This window comes from Onychomys torridus, chromosome 7 (genome assembly GCF_903995425.1).
Source record: "Onychomys torridus chromosome 7, mOncTor1.1, whole genome shotgun sequence".
Lineage (NCBI taxonomy): Eukaryota > Metazoa > Chordata > Mammalia > Rodentia > Cricetidae > Onychomys > Onychomys torridus.
This window is the reverse complement of record NC_050449.1, coordinates 116,000,181-116,020,985: the sequence shown is the minus strand read 5'-3', so window position 1 is coordinate 116,020,985 and position 20,805 is coordinate 116,000,181. Positions and strand designations below refer to the sequence as shown.

Genomic DNA, 20,805 nt, shown 5'->3' with positions numbered 1-20,805 from the left:
AGTCCAGACCTACATTAGCCAACTAACTCAGTTTTCACTATAACCAGATGCTCACTTTACTTATGGGAAAACAGAGGCACAGAGCAGACAGATGTAAGGCCCACATGCTTGTGAGACTTTGCATTCCCACAAACAGCTCCAAGCCTGACTTGCTGCAATAGGAATGTCTCCTCAGAGAGGGCCCCATGTGCCGGCCAGCACGTAGCTCTGCTTCATTCCAACCTTCGTAGGATTTGGTGAGCTTGTCTCTGGGACTCTTTGGTGCTCTCTAAGGGATCAGGCGAAAGCTATCATACTCCCACCCTGTGTAAGTGCCTAAGTTGCCTACAACTTCCTTGTCCAGTTACCCCACATCTTGAGCCATTCTTTCCCCTACCCAGAACAGTCTTCAGAAATTACTTTCCGTTACACATCTATTTCTGGACAGCCAACCCATACACATAGCCTCAGGAACCTGGCCTGGACTGTTGGGAAGCTTTGGAGGTGATAGGAAGAGAATCTTAGGGTAGCATGGGGGAGGCTTCAACTGTTCTTCACTTCACCCCATCTCTGCCTCCCAGTTTCACTGCAAGACTCTTGGCTAGTCCCCTAAATCTTTCAGGAACACAATACCTCACTACAAAATGTCAACCATCTAAACGATACTCCAAGGAACTAGAGGAGTTAGAAAGGTGGCTCCTGGTACTTCAGGGAAGTCTCACTCAGCCAGTAACCTGAACCTGGTCCAGAGCAGGCAAAAATAAACCTCACAGGGAATCCCACCCGCTGTGTGATTTCATGGATATAAGCAAATTTGTCAAGGCACTGTGCACACATGTGTTTCACACCTTCCCTACTAGGCTGCTCCACTGTCACCAACTTCTCTGCAAGCAGAAGGGGAAAACTCTGAAACACATCAACACACAAATTTGCTCCTCTTTTCTATGTAAAATATATATACACACAGTGTCTAAAATTTCTGTCCAAGTTACCAACATGTACACACACACACACACACACACACACACACACACACACACACACACAAAGATTCTGCCTGAACCACTGTCATTCTCAGAGATGGGAATGTCCTAGTCAACAGCAGGGATGTGAAGCTCACAGCCTAGGAAAAGAAACCAGATGAAAAAGCCATGCCATCTAATCCCCATAATATGAACAACCTAAGAGCAAAAACTGAAGCAAAATGTTCAAGCTCACATAGTCCAAGATCAGCACACTTGGGTCCTGCTCCCCAGTCAGTTGGTCAATACCAGGGACAGCTCTGTCCACAAACTTGCTGGAGTCAGCTACAGCTGCCCGAGTTCCAGCTCTTCTAAAGTCACCATTGTACTGAGTCATCAGGAAGCTAACTGTGGTGGAAGCAGAGCAGGACACACTTCAGCAGATTCAAAAACCTCAGGGTGTGGCCTGACCATCTTGTGAGCCACCATGGTCCCACCTTGCTGAAAGGAAAGCCTGGAGGCTGAAGAGAACATGGAAGCTGCAGTTAAGGTCAGAAGGCAAAAGAAGCAAATCTACCGCTGATATTATTTAAAATGGCCACCACCTGTTGTCCAGCACAGGGCTGCTGGAATACAATCATCCCTGACTCAGGGTCTGCATGATGGGGGTGGGGAACTTGTCCACTAGGTCCTCTAAGGATCTTGGTCATTATACCTCCCAAAATTTAAAAGACAAGCAGCACCATGGCAGGCTTCCAGAACTTTCTGTGTGCAACAGGCTACTGATATGTTTTCTGCAAACCTCCAATAACCAAGAGTAACTGTTCTCCCTCTCCTGAAACACAGAGATAAGTCACATAGAGCAGGAAAGATGAGGAAGGAAATTGACCAAGTCTACACTCACAGCTTATAAAACTTAAAAATAACCCAGCTGTAGATCTTAAAGTCGTCTACTTGAAATGGTTAAGCAGAAAGTCTCCTACAGCATGATTCTCAGATTCCATGTCCAATTGGTTTCCCCATGAGGAATAAAATGAAAAAACAAACTCTGGGAGCAGATATAAATAATCTCTGGCCAATACTCCCTGCTTTGGAAATTTTGGTGATCTATTTCATCTAAAGATAAAGCTTTCTGTTCAGCTTGCCAGATATACTCAGCATAGTTTCATCTAAGTTTGGTTCATGTGTCTCTGGGCACTGCCTGGGAACAAGTATATACAGAATGCTGCCAAGAAAAGTGTGGGCTAGAACATTCTAGTGCAGGAAGTCACACAAGCACTCCTAATGGTGTGGCCTGCTCATCATGACCCACATGCTTGAGTGGAACACGAGCAGTCAGCGTCTGGCCATTGGGTAGTCATGTTCCCTGCACTGGGGCCCTCCCACAGCACTGTAGAGAAGCACTCCTAGGGGAACAGGATCCTGGGCAGAAGAGGACATGGATGCTGGGCAGGGATGAAAGACAAGGATCCAGCTGCTTAGACAGTGTCGGTGCCAGAGAAGAATGAGGCTACAGTAAGCTCCTTGTTCAGGGACCCCTTGTACTTTCAGAAACACTGGATGGAGGTCAAGTTCTGAGGCTCAGTATGGAAGCCACCAGAGTTGCTTGGTCAGCAGGTTAGACAGACCACTGAACTCCTGTGCACCTCAATTTCCCCATCTGTAAAAGGAGAGGTAATAGGGTTCTAGAGAGGATTAAACAGTAATACATGTGGGATGCTATAAAAAGTAACTTCCTGACAAATTTTACCCAACTATTAAGTGTGCTAACTCTGATAAAAAAAGCCCAGTCCTTCCCACTCCCCACGCTAAAGAGCATCCCTCCACTTCTTCAGCTGAAATCCACTGAGCCTACTTGATGTGAGGCACTGAGACAGAGAAGGAAAGATCGGACAGTGTAAGGTTTCAGGCATTCATTATCTTGTGTCAGATGATTAGGCCGAGGCCCAGCATTGTCTAGAGTGCTATGGGCATCCAGGGACATGACAGTAAAAAACAAGGACAGCAAGCACCACAAACTGGTGGCCCCAGCTGTTCCTGAACCAAGGATTATTCTTAAAATAGACCCTGAATCCTTTCTAAAGCAGTTAATTTTTTTATAATTATTTAATCAATGTGTAGACGCACACACAAACACACATGCACACACATTTGCTCATGTCACAGCATGCATATGGAGGTCCCAGGACAATTTACCAGAGTCAATTCTCCATTTCCAGGGATAAAACTCAGGTCACTAGGCATGGCAGCAAATATCTGTATCCGCTAAGCTATCCCCCTGGCCCTCTAATGCACTTTTACTTGTGTTTTGTTTAATTTCCTTTTATTTATTTATTTATTTATTTATTTATTTATTTATTTATTTATTTATTTATTTATTTATTTTGAGACAAGGTCTCATGATGTAGCCCAGGCTGGCCTTGAATTTAGAGTAATCCTCCTACAGAGTACTGGAGTTATAGGTATGTAATACCCCTATTTCTTCTTTTAAATTATGTGTTTTCCAGCAAGGTGTAGTGGTTCATTCCTTTAATCCAGTGGTTCTTAACCTGTGGGTTGCAATCCCCACAGGAGTCACATATCATATATTTACATTACAATTCATAACAGTAGCAGAATTGCAGTTATGAAGTAGCAACAAAATAATTTCATGGTTGGGAGTCACCACAACATGAGGAACTGTATTAAAGGGCCACAGTAGTAGGAATATTGCTCTGACCTCTTGGCTTTTAACTCTGCAATTGGATCTGTGTTTCTTATTTAACAAGCCGGTTACATCTACAGAAGTTTGAGAATCATTGCTTTAATCCCAGCACTGTGGAGGTAGAGGTGGGTAGATCTCTGTGAATTTGAGGCCAGTCTAGTCTATATAGTGAGTTCCAGGATAGCCAGACATATAGAATGAGACTCTGTCACAAAAAAAAAGACCAAAAATAATTATACTTTCCAGAATATACATAGCAAAAATGGCTACTACTTGTCATTGAAAATGGAACTAAAAACAAAGCTTTCACTAATTCTGTAGCTATTTGGAAAGGAGATGGGTCTAGGCAACCAGATCCAGATTTCTCTTGGTGGCTGCTACTGTCCATATTGACCGATGATGTTGCTTAGACCCTGTTGACTGACAAGCTAAAATCCAGATGTTGATCATATGCAGTGCCACACCTTAGGCCTCTGGGCTTGACAAGACACTCAGCAGAGGCAAGGACTTACCCAGCATCAACCCTTGGGCTACTGGTAGCATTAAGCCCAGAATACCTAGCTTCCTGACTTCCAAGTGAGTCCTTTCTTCTACAGTTCTGCCTCATAGGTAGCAGCAAGTAGGCAACAAACAGAAAGGAACAAAATTTTCTAGCTCTGGCAAGAATGGTCATGTTAAAAGATCAGCTTCTTGCTCTGAAAGGTGGACGTGGCGGGTAAGGATCGGGGGAAGGTGTCTTTCCTGGTCACAAAGGAAAAGAGTAGGAACACATCCTCCCTCCCAAGGAGGAGAGGACCTCAAAGAGAAGGCATGATAGGACAGACAACTGCTGGTGGGGGACTCACGTCTGTCAGAGCTCTATCTCCAGAAAATCAGGACACCTAGAGGGAGATCAGCAGACAGGTGTTTGCTGGGAATAGCCAGAGCAGCTTGTAGAACACGAATAAGGGTAGGATTCTCAAACAGAGTGAACAATGCCAAAGTACTCAAGGGCCTTAGAGGAAGCACAAATTTTACCACAGGTGCCAGACCTGACTCTGGGCCTTGTGTCCTTCCCTATCAACTCAGCCAAGTGCAGAGGGCCAAGCAGGAACTGCCCCAGATGCCCAATGCATCTACAGATTGACTGAAGGGGCATGCAGCTCTGAATGAAGCCTGAAACTACCTGGTTATGTCCCCCTGACATCTCTGAAGGGAGATGCCATGAAAAAGCTTCTGGGCAGGCAAGGGGCTGAAGCTTTGGTGAGAAGTCACATCCTTTCAGAGGACACAGAGGATCAAAATGTTGTCCAAGTCCTGACCACTGACCACACAGAAAGCACCTCTGTCAATTCTACGAGCCTGCAACAGGGCTTCCTGTGTGCCAACATCACCAACCCCTGGCCATCCCCAGACTCAGCTGACCCATAGAACTTCCATTCACACTCAAACACACCATGATATATTTTACATATTTCCCTGTCATGATATTCTACTTCCAATCATGTTTTCTGCTGTGAATTCCAGAGGACAGCAATGACTGTATGGGCTCCAGAGGCTTCTGGGCTGATGCTGTGCTCTGTGGTCATCTTGGTGCTAAGGACAGGCTGTGCTTGTTCTGTGGATAGTTGCCCTGTTCTAGAAAGCTGGAGGTGCTCCTCTACTGCAGATATAGCCCATGTCATGTTCTTGCCTATTATTTCCACCCAGGCTGGAAATCAGCCCCTCACTTCATATCTGCCACAAAGTCAGATAAGATGTGCTTAAAAGGTTATAAGACAAAGAGGTTGGACTGAGTGCCTGTAATTCTAGCACTCAGGAGGTGGAGACAGGAGGTTCAGCAGCCCAAGGTTATCCTCAGCTACATATGGAGCTCAAAGCTAGCCTGGGCTTCATAAGACCCTGTCTCAAAAAAGTAGAAGACAAGAAAAATGTTGCATGGAGGACCTGACAGGACAGCTTGTGCAGGATTGTTTAGCTGCCCAACTCACCTCCTACAGAGACATTAAAATGAAGCCAGTGGGGCCTGCTGGGCCCAGGCAGGGACAAAGCCATTCCCAGGGGAAAGCACATCCTGTGTCCTGGTGCCTGCATGACTACAGATTCTGGGTCAAGCACTAAAAAGCTGAAGCCAGAGAGTCAGTCCCTCTGTGTCTTTGTAGGTGGAGTGGGGTCCATTCTCTACTAATGAGGAAAGGAGACTCTACAACCTATATTTCTTATCTTCAGAAAGAAGATACTTACCTTTACCACCTCACTCAGGTACCTGGGGAGTGTGCAGAGCATGCATTCTCCTGGGTAGATGAATAGAGGACATCTAAGCCAGAACTGGGAGACAAACTAGTCCCATCCCAGAAGAAAAAGCAGTGGCTAGGGTGGTCTGTGGGCAAGCCACTGAACCTTTTCACCACAGTTCCTTGTTTATGACAGAGGACAATGGTGCCTGTGCCATGACTGACTGTGATGATTAGCTGGCAATAGTGTATCCCAAGCACTTAACACACTGCCTGGCCTTCAATGGACAGCATCTATTATCAGAACCAGGATACCCAAGGTCACGTGTTCTTTCCAGCACCAGAAGTGGGGCTGTGGTAGTTGCTTCACTGATGTAGCAGTGACCCTAGATGCTAGTGTGAGACTGGCAGACAGCCGTCACCTGTCATCAGCCCCTAGGAGGACACTCCACCCAAGGTCACCTACTTCCAGAGTGGCCTACACACAGTGGCTGATCCCTGGGGGAAGTGTGTGAAAGCCAGGTCAGGATGACATTAGACTTTGCTACCTCCCTATGGGGTCAGATGTGGACCCCAAGATTATCACTTAGCAAGCACCCTCCAAAATAAAGTTTCAGAGATTCTAAGAAAGCCAGGCTGGGGTCTTTGTTTGTGTCCCTTTCCCTTAGTAAGGGAGGAGAGGACCAGCATGAGGAGGAAAAGTTGGGGCCTACTAAACAAGCTCATGGCACACTCTTCACCTCCTCTCTGTGGCATGAGCAGCTTCAAGAGGACAGAAACTGCACTGGGAGAACATTCTCTTCCAAGAGCAATGAGCATCAGGGAAGCATCTCTGATATAATAACATCAACAGCTTCTCTCACCATGAGAAATGAAGTAAATCAGGCAGAGAAAAATGAATACCACATACTGTCTGTCAATTCAGACATAAAAGTTTAAGGGTTGATCTCAAAGAAGCCGAGACTAGACCAGTGTTACCAGAGCAGAACAGGGAGGAGGGTGGAGAGAGGATGGGACCGAGGCTGCACAGGAGGGAAGGCTTCTCAAGACTGACCGACAGGGGATGGTAACAATTGCTGAGGACAAATGACGGAATATTTCCAGAGAATAAATGGGATTGTGAAACACAACGATAAGGGTCTGAGGTATGGCAACACCAAGCGCCTTCACCGCTCCCCTTACTTTCTGCTGAAATGGCATGCTCATTACCTCATAAATATGCACAATCAAAATGAAAAATAGGAAGAGTGGAGAAAAACATGGCCTGTCTAGGAGCCAGGTGCAGTAGCTGATATCCATAATCCCAGGGCTCAGGAATCTGAGACAGGAAGGTAATTGAGAGCTACAATCTAAACCATTGAGTGAGACCTTGTCTCAAAAACCAAAATAAATTAAACATACAACACAACACAACACACACACACACACACACACACACACACACACACAGACACACACACGGACACACACACATGGACATGGACATCTATGCTGAGCTAATAAATAACCAAAAACTAGAGCCAGAAAGAAGGCTCGAAAGGTATAGGCACTTGATGCCAAGCCTGCCCCCAGGGCCCACATGGAGATTGAGAGAACTGACTCCTACAAGTTTTCATCTGACCTACACACACACACACACACACACACACACACACACCATGGAATTCAGTTACTCACCTACCCCCTTCCCCATTAATACAATTTTAAAAACCATTAAATAACCAGAAACCAGACATCTTCAGAAACCAACAGCATTCATAGGCAGTGAAAGAAAGAGGCATAAGCTCTGCCCAGAGTCAGATGCCCAAAAGACACCTTCAGTCTAGCTCAGGAAGGTATCTAGGATACTAAACCAAACATTAGTCTATTTTGCTTCTAACTGGAGTGCTACTGACAGATAGAGAATACTTAGCCCCTCTGGCAAAAGTGCTATGCCATGAAATAATATTCTACCTGGAAGTAAAAGTTAACCATGATTTAATACATAGCAAATCTTGCAAGTGCTATGAGACCAAGGGAAGAGGAAAGGCCCAGACAACTGGTTTTATAAGCAAGGGAGGTGCTGCCTAGGAAAGCACATGGTCTGTTAAAACTTGCCTGCCGAGTCCTTAAAGGGAGGAATTTTTCTGCCACATGATCATTCAAGAGAAATTAGAAAGACACTCCACCATCAAAGCTGCTACCGAGCAGACTGTGCCTGGAATGAGCTCCACAAACTCAAGCCTCAGCTCTTTCCCTACAAAGGTACACAGTGGTCCCGTCTTCCCTTACCTTTTTCAGGCTCTTGCCCAAATGCCAGCTGAGACTTCACTTTACAACCCAATTCAAAACAAGTAATGTCACCCACAGGACAAGGCTTCATCCCAGTCCTCTACCTAGTATTTCTCTCCCTAGTACTTGATTATTTCCTTCTGCTTGTACTGTGTTGACTGTTGACCTACTGTGTATTCCCAAGGCCTATCCCAGACACAGCCCCAGACTTGGGGCTGAATGAATAAACAGTATAGGTCAACACCATTGCTCTGATGATGAGCGTAAACTAGCACCCCTGAAAAAATAAAATGTTTTTGTTCCACAAGCTTTAAATCAAAAACTAAATAAGTTTAAACTAAAAGACCCACAGCATCTCCAGCTAAATATTATTTTTCAAGGCCATGCTTTGCAAACAAGATGGAGCAGTTCACAGCAGGATAGTACTTTGTAACTTTAAAAAATAAACCAGGAGCTAGAGAGTTAGTTCAGCAGTTAAGAGCACTTGTTACTCTTGCAGAGGGCCATGGTTCAATTTCCAGCACCCACATGGGGACTCAAAACCATTTGTAACTCCAATCTGAGCCCTCTTCTGACTTCTGCCAGCAACAGACACACACATGGTTTACAGGCATACACACAGACAAACCACCCAAATACATAAAATAATAAAATAAATAAATCTAAGAAACCAGTTAACAGCAACCATGACCTCTGAATGCTGAGTGTCCTGGGCACAGTTCCTAGAGCTGCTTATGATGAACAAACCCCAGCACTACTATGGACTGCATACAGGCCCATGGCCCAGCTCCTTGGACCCTGCTGGGACCTCAGGACAAACCTGCTCATTCAGAGAGTGGGAGAAAGCCAGCATCTTTCCCTCAAAGGGCCTTCCCTGCCCCAGCACTCCTCTAGCTGGGAAGGGTGCTACTTGGTAGGACTTGAACTATGGAGAAATCATGAGGCCAAAAATGGAGAGAGAAAAAATTAAAAAGATGAAAAAAGCCACAGACTTCTAAGCACAGGCTGTCTTTCCAAGGCACTCTCCCATGAGACAGGCAATTGTTTTCAACAGAGGAACACAGATATTTTCTTGCTGCCTCCAAACCCATGCAGAGAAAAAAGTTGAAGCCAGCAGTCTCAAAACAGTCTGTGGTTTCTTTAGAAGAAAGAATGAAATCTGCCAAGTTTGAGTAAAAGTCTCAAGATGCATCTTCAAGACACACCTGTGGGTATCAGCTAGCTGCTAGCTAGTACCTTGAGCAAGGATTTAGTCAGGAGGCACCTGATAAAGTGGGCTCTAGTGTCTCCTCAGCACAGCAGGGTCACCTGCTGCTGGCTGGTACCTGTGTGTGGGCTGAGGCAAGAGGCACAGTGGCTCTAGTGACCCTGCAGAGCTCCTTCTGCAGCAGGTCCAAGGAGGAGCTACAAATTTCCATTTCTAGCCAGCATCGAGGGAAAGGGGTGATGCTGGTCCAGGTGTACCTGCAGAGCTACCGTACCGCACAGCAGACAAGTACCAAAAGCCACTCATTCCCCACATTCACACACGGGGACTGTGAGTAGAACAGCCACATATCTGGCCCTGGGAAAAACGCCCCATTCAAGTCCAGTGCAAGCCTTCCACTGCAAGAGGCTTGAAGTGGCACCTCAAACCCCTGAAACCCAGAGTCACAGCATTTCCCTTTTTTGGAGAGCAATTGTGAACAATCCCACCCTGTTTCACCCTGCACACATGGGTAACTCCCACATACGAGGGCTGCTTTCTGCCCACAGCCGCTTTCAAGTCTCTAAACGAGCAGAAGCAGTTGAAAGATAGATAGATAGATAGATAGATAAATAAATAAATAACTAAATAAATAAATAATAGCAGACTACTTCAAGAGGAGCCATGGCATTCTGGTGGGAACCCCATCACCCTACCACCCCACCACCGGCAGTTCCACCAAGTATCTCACTTACCGAAGTAATCAGCTTTGGGATGAGCATCCATCTCTTGCTCCAGACGCTGGGTAAGGGCTTCTAATTTCAGTTCCGCAGTGGAGGGTCCAAGTTCAGGTCCTGGTGTGAGGGTCTGGCAGGGCAACCTCACCTTGGTGGGGGTGGGGCTTTCTGAGAGCACAGGTCCCAGGCTATTGTCGGTGGACCAGCTGGGAGGACCCTCTTTACGAGATAACTCAGACGAAGTGGACATTACCGGATGGACAAGGCTGGTGGGGCTGGGCTGGGGACCAGTGCTAGAGTCCATGCATCCAGGCTTAGGACCCAGCCCAGGGGTCATACCTGGCTGGGTATTGTCCTTGCCAGTTGTTGAGGATAATGGAGCAGAAACAGAGAGGTAAGACTTGGGCCCATCCTGGAGCCAAGGCTGAGAGTCCATCGTAGGTTTGAAGACCCTGCCTGAAGCCTCACATCCCAGACCTGAATCTCTTCTCAGACAAGCTCCTTGGCTAGCACTGGTAGCGACCAGAGGTGCCGAAACAGTTGTGCTCATGGGTTGAGCTGGGGCCCCATTCTCCAAGCCCAGAGAAGAAAAGCCGAGATTCACTCGCTGAGAGGAAGCAGTAGACCAAAGGCCTGTTGGCTTCACATTGCTATGACCACTAATGCCACCATCCTGGCCACTGATCCCACTCTCAAAAGACCTGCCAGAGCACATGGGGAGCTGTGGCTGGTAAGGGTGATGGTCCCCACAGGATCTGGTCAATGGGGAATCATTCCCTAGACAACCAGGCCACCCACTCCTTACACTCAGATTCATGCTGGGGGACACTTCTGATCTATCATCCCACTGTGGGTTTGCCAAAGAGAAATTGTCATAATAGTCTCCATGAGTGAGGCAGGAAGGGTCTTCACAGGGACCCGGACCGTGTAAAGCAGGCTTCTGGGAACTCAGAGTCCCCTCCCTGGAACCACAGTTCTGACTGCCAGGCCTTGCACCATGGGCAGATGGCCTGGTCCTCTGCTCCTGAGATGGGTATGAGGGCTGCACAGCCACAGTGGTGGTAGCTAATCCAGGTGCCGCTGTTGGTGCAGCCAGAGGGGGCTTGGCGGCACCATCTGCGGCCAGCTTGCTGCTCACACCCTGACGGCTCCCACCGTTGACAGGGCTTCTGCCCGCCCTAGACAGGGCCTCCTCCTGTAAGAGCTGCTGCTGCTGCTGTTGTTGCTGCTGCTGCTGCTGGAGGTGGATTTTGGCCATCTTGGTCGCGAACACCCTTCGAGTTTCTTCAAATTCAGGGTTGTTGCCGGCACCTTTGTCCACACGGAAGAGTCCATCCTTGGAGGCCTCATACATGTTCAGGTCCTCGATGAACTTACTGGCCTCCAGGCCCAGGTCGTCATATTTATCCATGTTGCAGATCAGTAAGTATCCGGGGCCTAACTCCGTCCGGTACAAGGTGTGAATGGGGTGGGGTGATTTGTGTGGAGGCCGAGGTTCAGGTCCAGCCGAAGGAAGAGAAAGACTCCCACCTGCCCAGCAAGAAGGTCATGACTCCAAAACTTAGAGTCCAACCAAAGTTGAGGCCTTCAGGCCAGCGGGGCTAAGTTTACTTCCAGACTTCTTTTCCCCTGGGGAGCGTCCACGTGGGGGCGAATAGCCTTCAGCTGTGCCCGGCCTGCTTTGAAAAGTTCTCTTTTTCTAAGACATAAAACCAAAAACAGACGAAAGAAGACAGAGAATGTCAATAGAAAAAGCAAATCCACATCCACGTCCGGCAACCAAACTTGCAAACCTGGGGCCGGCGGCGGCCGGGTCCAGAGGAGCTCACTGCAGTCGCGGCGCGCGGCCCATTGTCCGATGGCGGCGGCCGGCGGCAGGACGCGGAAGTGAGCGCGCGGGTAGTCAATCCCCGGAGTTTGCTGGCCCACTGCGCCCGCCCCGGGCCGCGCAGGGGCGCTGGCGGAGGTGCAGAGGGCGGGATGGCGCGGGGCGCGAGCGCCCCCTGCAGGCCTGTGGTGTGTACGCCGAGCCTTGGCGTCCCGCACTGGGCATGGAGAGGGACCCGCAGTCCGCACCGAGCTTTCGTCTGGACGGTTTAGAGCTTGCCACCGCCGCCGCCTGAGCCAGGGACGAGCCGATCCGAGCCTCCCTACCGTCCTCTCGCGTGTGCCCCACGGGCTCCACCCCTGGAGCGCTGGGGCAGTATCCAGGGATGAGTCAAGTGTGCTGGAGTCGCTGATGACTGGAGTTCGTGTCCAGGCCCCTGGCTGCTCGAGGACGCCAGGCTTGTCTCAGGAACACGACTGCAAACCTAGGATGTTGTTGTGGCGGGTCCCCTTTGACAAAGAGGCTGAGACAGATAAGGACAAGAGTCTCAGAGGTCCGAATAATCAGCAAAGCATAGAAGGAGGCCCAGGTCCTCTGATAGAAAGAAAAAGAGGAGCGGTTATTGTTAAAGTGATTCCTTGGAACACACTTGTGTTGGACGTCCTACGTGGGCCCAGAGAGGCTTGTCGTCCATTTGGGGACTCTTAAATCCCAAGCTGATCCAGGGTGCCAGGTCTGGCTTTTTTGCTCCCCCTCTCCCCTGTCCCCCACCCCCATGGTCCAGGATACCTTACACAGCTCCCAGTTGACCCGGGATATTTTTACATTTTTTTACATTACAACAGCCACAGTGATCTAAAGCAAATCCTGGATCTGGATCTGTCACTCGTAAACTTCAACCCTCAAGGCTTACTTGGGACTTGTTTAGAAAACGTAGCTTCACTTCTCCTGGCCACTCTGCCCACTTTCCCGATTTGGGGTTTTCCCTTAGCTCTGGCCAATAGACCTTCTTCCTAGTGCCTGCCTAGCACCTGCTGATGAACTTCTGGTAGCTCTTTCCTTCCCAGCTAAAGTCACCTCCCCATACAGTTACCCCCCCCCCCCCCCCCCCCCGCCCACCTCACAACCCCTTTATTTCCTGCTTGGTTTCGAAACCTGCAGTCACTAACCTGCAGGCTTCCTTCCATCTGCTCTAAATGTCTCCAGATCACTTGTACTGTCTAATGAGATGTAAATGCTATGTAAATAGTTGTTGGTGTGTGTGTGTGTGTGTGTGTGTGTGTGTGTGTGTGTGTGTGTGTGTGTGTTTCAGGAATCATGACAAGGAAATGAAATCTGTGCATGTTTGGCACAAACACACTTTTCTTTTGAGTATTTTCCACCATGGTTGGGCAGATTCGGAACTCTAGATATGGAAGGTCAATTCCAGCTGTTTAATTATCTGTATGTTCTTTTTGTTTGCCAGCTGGCCAGTTATCCACTTCATTACACCATATCTGTATATGCTCGGGGTTTGTATGAACATGTATGTCTTGGTGAATACCTATAGGACTGTGACAAGGAACAAGTAAGGTAATATATATGAAAGTGCTTTATATTCTGTAAACACAAAGAATGGTTCACTGACCTGTACTCTGAATGTCCGTCCATCCAGGATGTTTGTTGAAAATGAAGAGTCCCAGGCTCCAGTCCCAACCTTCTGACCACAAATCTGCATTTTAACAGCATTTCTGAGGTGGGAAGACAATTTGCGTGTGCATGTACACAAAACATGAGTACTGCTATAAAGCCGTATACCAGAATTAGGTTTTAAAGATTTATTTTATTTTTTAAATTATGTGTGTGTGTGGGGGGGGGGGGGGGGGTGGTGGTAGTGAATACAGATGTCCTTGGAGGCCAGAGAGGGAACCAGATACCCCAGAGCTGGAGTAATAGGTGGTTGTATAGCACCTTGGGTAAGTAATAGGTACTGAAGTCCACTCCTGTGCAAGAACAATATGTTCTTTAACTGCTGAGCCATCTCTCTTGCTCAGAATTAAATATTCTTATTTTAAAAAATCTCCCATACCTAGAGTTGCAACCCAGTAGTAGAATACCTGTCGGGTTTACATGAGGACCTGGGTTACACCCCCAAAACAACAACAAAAATAAAAACAGCAGCTTATGAAGATAGCATCTCTATACACCATCATGTATGTAATCCTTAGAATTACTGGAAATGGGCTCGAGAGGTGGGTAGTTAAGAGCACTAGCTGCTATTCCAGAGCACCTGGGTTTGATTCCCAGCATCCACATGGTAGCTCACAACTCCCTCTTCTGGCCTCTCTAGACACTGCATGCATGTGATGCACAGACATACTGTAAGCAAAATACCCACACACAATGCCCAAAATGGTAAGGAAGCTATGAATGTTTTACTGTTGCTGTTTAACGTTGAAGAGACCAAGATTATTCCAATTCTGCTCACAACATTTTAGAATCCCAAACACAATTATTTAATGTAAGCCAGTTTTATCTGTTTCATCTATTTGAAAACATCTGTTGACTGGTATCTCAGATGTGTTCAGGGCTACTGAGATGGTTCAGTGGGTAAAGGCACTTGCTGTCAAGCCTGGTGACTTGGGTTTGATTTCCAGAAACTATATGATATATCCATCTCCTATAACACATATACATTAAATGAAGGGATAAATTAATAGATAAATAATGGATGGATATTCTTAAAAGATGTGTCCATTCTTGCCTATCAGTTGTTTAAAAAGCAAAATACTGCTAGATCTGGTGGTATAATCCCAGCTACTCAAGAGAGTAAGTCAGGAGAGTCATAAGTCCAAGGCCTGACTGGGCTACAAAGTAAGTTCATGGCTAGCAAAAACAACTTAGTGAGATCCTGTCTCAAAATTAAAAATAAAGATGACTTGAGATGTATCTCAATAGGAGATTATTTGCCTAGCATAAGAAAGGCCCTGAGTTTGATCCCCTATTTAGGATCAAAACTAGAAACTGAAAACATATTGAAGGTAGTAGGACCTGTGGAGAAAGCACTGGAAAAAAAAAAAAAAAAGAGTATGTGGAGTGACAGCCTGCAGAGACAGGGACCTGAACTTCAGTGCACTCTTATGGATGATAACAGAAGAAGAATTTTGAGCAAGCAATGAGTCAGTAAGGACAATGATACTGGGAGCTTATTAATAGAATGGAAGCCAGTCCAAGGGCCTGGATTTTTTTTTTCAGTGAAATAGGAAATGAGTGGGTAGCTGAAATCAGCAAAGTGCCTGTTGGAAATTGGCCATCTTGTGGAGTAAGAGTGTGAGTGACCCAGGAGACAGGAAAGTCCTCTGAGCTGTCCAGTCCCACCTGGAGTCTCTGGGCATAAAGTTCATCAAAGTGAATGTGGTAGTTTGAATGTAATTGGCCCCATAATCTCATAGGGAATTGCACTATTAGGAGGTATAGATTTGTTGGAGTGGGTTTGGCCTTGTTGAAGGAAGTGTGTCATTGTGGAGGTAGGCTTTGAAGATTCCCATGCTCAGGATATCGCCCAGTGTCTCAGTTGACTTCCTGTTGCCTGCAAGATGTAGGACTCTCAGCTATTCCTCCAGCAACATATCTGCTTGCATGCTGTCATGCTCCCATCAGGATAATGGACTGAACCTCTGAAATTATAAGTGAGCCACTCCAATTAAATGTTTTCTTTATAAGAGTTGCTGTGGTTATGGTGTCCCTTCACAGCAATATAAGAACCCTAACTAAGACAGTGAATTCACCATGGTAGCTTGTGTTTCTCTAGTTCAAGTCCATCTGAGCAGATGTAGATATTGAGAGGGAGAGCTAGGTCTAATCAGTGTCAGCTTTGGCCAACTAGAAGCAGTGTACCAAAAGCATTCTAAGCATTGCTATGCCTAGAAATCCCTCCCCAAGATATGCAACTCCCAGTTCCCACTCAAATCCATTTCCTGGGGAAGCCCTTCCCAATACCCCTCTCCATCACCATTTCTCCCAGACACACAGGGAACTTCTTCCTTGTGGATTGTTCCCATCAGTCTCCTCACTAAAGTACATACCTTGCCAAACCATGGACCTTTGACTATTTGCTTCATTGCTGTAACCCAGGAACTCAGAACAGTACTTGACACATGACAGAGTTAGTCCCCCCAACAAAAAAAGGTGAAAAAACCAGTTATTCATACTAGGAAAAGGATCACAGGTGTTGCTACTTAACAGGCAGAAAGACTTAATTGGTGACTTATACTTGTAGAAACAAACAAATGGAAGCCGTATTGCTATCCTTATAACCACGTGTCTCTGCAATCCTTCTGTAAGCCTTAACTTGTTATCTTGTAACCAAATATTTGATCCAAAGCATATTTCATGAATATTAGTGATGCATAGTTTAGTCAGGAGTATGATTTCAACCAGATGTGATGGTCCATGCCCATAATCCTAGAACTTGGGAGGTAGAACAGAAAGTTCAGGAGTTGAAGGCCATCCCCTACTGCACAAGAGCATTTGAGTCCTTCAGGGCGACATGAGACTGTCTTGTAGCATGAATCTTAAAGGTACTTATTAATAAAATCAAACCTGACCCAGGTATTGGGGTGAATGCTGGAAGATCAGAGAAGCAGAACAAGCCACAGCTTTCTCACCTCGACAATTCCTCAGCTGATCCTGTTTTCCTCAGACTAGAAGCCTCTGTGTTCTCATCTGAATGAATCTCAGCTGAACTGCTGTTCAAGGCCTAAAAGCTTAACCAGCCAAAAGCTTCTAGTTCCTGGTCTTCACACCTTATATATCTTTCTGCTTTCTGTCATCACTCCCTGGGATTAAAGGCTCACTTCTTGGGATTAAAGGCATTTGTCACCAAGCTTGGCTGTTTCCAATGTGGCCTTGAACTCCAGAGGGATTTCTGCCTCTGGAATGCTAGGATTAAAGGTGTGAGTGCCACCATTTTCTAGCCCCTATATCTAGTGGCTGTTCTGTTCTTTGACCCCAGATAAGTTTATTAGGGTGCACAATATTTTGGGGAACATAATACCATCACTGTCTTACAAAACAAAAGCAACAACAAAAAAGAAAAGATAAGAAATAGTGTGGTTTCATATAAGTATGTGTGTGTGCATTTAAATGTATAAAATATACTTAGGAATATCTGTTTATAAACTGAGTATGATGGCTCACATACATAATTTTAGCACTCCTAAGGCTGGGCAGAACAATCTGCAAGAGTTTTGAGGCTAGCCTGAGCTTCATTCCTAGTGAGTTCCAGGTCAGTCTGGACTATGGAGTGAGACACTGTCTCAAAAAAGTATAGAGGCTTAGGGTGTAGTTCAGTGGCATGTATGACTCTTGGTGTGAGCACTACACTTGAAAAAAACTGTTTACATTCATATATATATATATGTAAAGAATTATGGACTGGGGCATCTGAAAACTCATTTCTTGTATCCTCTAGGCAGGTCACTATGTCCATGGAGTTACCAGACCCATGTGGCAAAAACCTCTGGCTTCAATAGAGTCCTGCTTACTTTGCAGTGGACTGAAAGGGCCTTTCTATGGCTTTTGCCTGGCCATAGGAAATGTCCCTGTGCACAATGCTGTATGTGTCCCAAAGTATGTTCCACTGCAGGGACAGCTCTGAATGGAATCTTTATACTTCAGCTGAGGAGATGGATGAAGAATTAGCCATTAAGGTTCCTTTGAGCTCTTTCCATCCTACTGATGCCCAGAGCAGGCCAGGAAGTGCTGGCTGCTCCAAATCCGCTTCCTGAACCTCAGGCCTCTCTGGCCCCAAGCCTCCCTGAGGAACAGCCCCATGAATAGAGAGAAGCAGCTGCCTTGAAGGCTCTTTCCTGCTGCCTGTGATGAGCCTTTGTTTCATCATTCTCTGCTGCCAGGTCAGACTCAGAATTTAGGACTGTGACCTTGTTCTGTCTCTCTGTGTGTGGCCTATGCCAGGGCAGCAAAACTCTACTCATACCTAGTCCTGCCTGCCTCCAGTACGGCAGCACTCAGCCTGGTTAAAGCCATGTGCCTGGCCACATGTTCATAGAGGTGAGAATGCCTAACATCTATCAACCCTCTCAAGAGCAACAGCAGTATTGAACAAGACACAGTTAGCTGGCTCTGAGTTGGCCCTGGTCTTGGGCTTTCTTTATTTTTTAAGATAACACTCACTATGGCCAGGGGAATTGACTCAGTTGGCACGAGAACCTGAGTTTTCACTCCCAAACCCATCTTTAAAAAGCAAGGCATGGTGGTGCATACTTGTAGTCCAACTATGAAGCAGTAGATCCCTAAGGCTGTGTCCAGCCAGGCGAGTCTACTTGATGAGCTCCAGGCCAATTAAAGACTCTGTCTCAAAAAGCTAGGTAGATGGCTCAAAAGGTTGAACTCTGGCCTCCATACCCACATGCACATATGAACACACAAAATAGTAATATACCAGTATGACTTCAAAGTCAAAAGGTACAAATGAGCACACAGTAGCAAAGAAGATGTCCTTTCTACTCCAAGCCAAGTCAACAGAACCAGGCACAAACACTTTCCCAAAGTATGTGGAGGCATGTTCATCCTTTAAAAATAAAGGGTTTTGTTTTGGAGCTGAGAATCGAACCCAGGGCCTTGCACTTGCTAGGCAATTGCTCTACCACTGAGCTAAATCCCCAACCCCCAAAAATAAAGTTTTATAAGTTCCCTGCTTCTGACTTTTTGCACTGAACAATAACTTTAGAAATCTCACATTGCCCCATGTGCAGCTGTCATTTCTCTTCTTGGTTGACTTAGGAATCCTCAGCAGTCGCTTCCTCATAGACACAGGTGGATGATTTACAATGAGTTCTCCCTGTGTCCTGGCAAGTCTTAAGTCAACTTGACACAAACCAGAGTCATCTAAAGAGAGGGAACCTCAATTGAGAAAATGTCCCCATAAGACCCAGATATAGGACATTTTCTTTCTTTCATTTGATTTGGTTTTTCTTTTTTTTTCTCTCCTTTTCTTAAAATTTATTATATTTGTGTTTTAATTTTACACATCAGCCATGGGTTCCCCCTGTCCTCCCCCCTCCTGCCCCCACCCCCACTTTCCCTCAGCCCCTCCCCTCCATTCCCATCTCCTCCAAGGCCAAGACTCCCTTGGGGATTCATTTAAACCTGGTGAATCCAGTACAGGCAGGTCCAGTCCCCTCCTTCCAGGCTGAGCAAAGTGTCCCTGCATAAGCCCAAGGTTCCAAACAGCCAGCTCATGCACTAAGGACAGGTCCGGGTCCCACAGCCTGGGTGCCTCCCAAACAGTTCAAGCTATTCAATTGTCTCACTTATCAGAGGGCCTGCTCCAGCTGGGGGCTCCACAGCCCCTGGCTCATAATTCATGTGTTTCCATTCGTTTGGCTATTTGTCCCTGTGCTCTTCCAATCTTGGTCTCAACAATTCAAGACAGGGTTGGCATTTTCTTAATTAGTGATTGATAGGGAAGGCCCCAGCCATTGTGGATAGTGCTATTCTTAGGCTGGTAGTCCTAGGTTCTATAATAAAGTAGGCTGAGCAGCCATGCTGGATGAGCCAGTAGACAGCACCCATTCATGGGCCTCTGCATCAGCTCCTGCCTCCAGGTTCCTGCCCTGTTTGAGTTCCTGTTCTGACTTCCTTCAATGACAGACTATGATGTGGAAGTGTAAGCCAAATAAAACCATTCCTCCCCAACTTGTGTTTCATCACAGTGACAGTAACCCTAATTAAGACACCCTATACAAGCCAAGCCAAGCTATCTATGGGATAGACACCTACCATTTAGGCACACAGACAGTATTCAATAGCTTTATGATTTTTTTTACTTTATAGTGGGTTTATTGAGGTAGTAAATACATTTTCAACTTCTGACACTTTCCATACAGGGTGGCTTTGTTGGGAACATAATCCTACCATTGGCAGAGGAGTGCTATGTTCTCAGCAACCCCATGATGCATCAGAAAGGATTTAGAATCTTTCTGAACATATGTCTTCTTTGTTTTCCCTCAGAACACCCTAGTCATGGTCAGTGTAAGAATCATGGATCTTAACTGCTAACATGCCACTGGCACCTACTATACTCCAACCAGCCCAGCTCAGAAGCCTCATAGCCTGCTTCTTTGATAAGGAAACAGTGTTGAACAGAAAAGGTGTTGCTCAAGTCCATAGCCTGGAAGTAGTGAATCTGGAACTTGAATCCAATTAGGCTGGTTCAATGCTACCCCATCTCTCAAAATGTAATAATCTGAGTGGCCATGTGGCTATGGAAGCCCATCTCTCTCTCTCTCTCTCTCTCTCTCTCTCTCTCTCTCTCTCTCTCTCTCTCACACACACACACACACACACACACACCCCTCCAGATGTGTTGAAAAAGGTTTAATTTTTCAGAGGCCACCCAACCCCCCTTGATCTCATCGGTCCTCTCTGAGTTGTGGAGTCAGCTGTGCTGACTGACCTTAGCTCCAGTTGACTGACAGACTCCTTCCCATGGCCTGTACCTAACAGAGAACTGATATACCTGAAGAAGGGTAGGGCTGGAACAGACAGAACCATTGGCCCAACTGCTGGTCCTGGTCCCACTGTGGGATAAACCCTTGATGCCTGGCTACGTGTCTGGACCTGTAATAAGAATCTGGGATCTACTCCTAGCTAGAAACCTGGGGGACAGGAATTAAAGAGGAATGGACTTACTTAGGCCAAAACATGAGAGGGAAGAATTTTCAGCTTCTCTCAGCTTTGCCCCTAGAAATATTATAATTTATGGAAAAGGAATAAAAGCCTGTAGATCAGCTGTGAGACCAGATCTCATAAACTCCCAGAAGACAGGGTTCTCTTCAGATCCTCCACTGGATCCAGGGCTAAAGGCTTTCTCACTGCCAGCATAGGAGTTCCTGGAGAAATTTAATTCTTTAGGATCCTTGC

The 20,805-nt window shown here is 46.5% G+C and overlaps 1 protein-coding gene across 1 annotated transcript in view; it reads right to left on the bottom strand.

Annotated features, from left to right (window-relative positions):
* The window catches only part of Limd1 (LIM domains containing 1), a 64,420-nt gene extending 52,499 nt beyond the window's left edge, over positions 1 to 11,921 (bottom strand). Inside the window, exon 1 of the mRNA XM_036193847.1 lies at positions 10,071 to 11,921. Within this exon, the coding sequence (XP_036049740.1) occupies positions 10,071 to 11,463 (1,393 nt within the window). The 5' untranslated portion in view covers positions 11,464 to 11,921. The remainder of the gene's footprint in view (positions 1 to 10,070) is intronic.
* Positions 11,922 to 20,805: the final 8,884 nt, after the last annotated feature.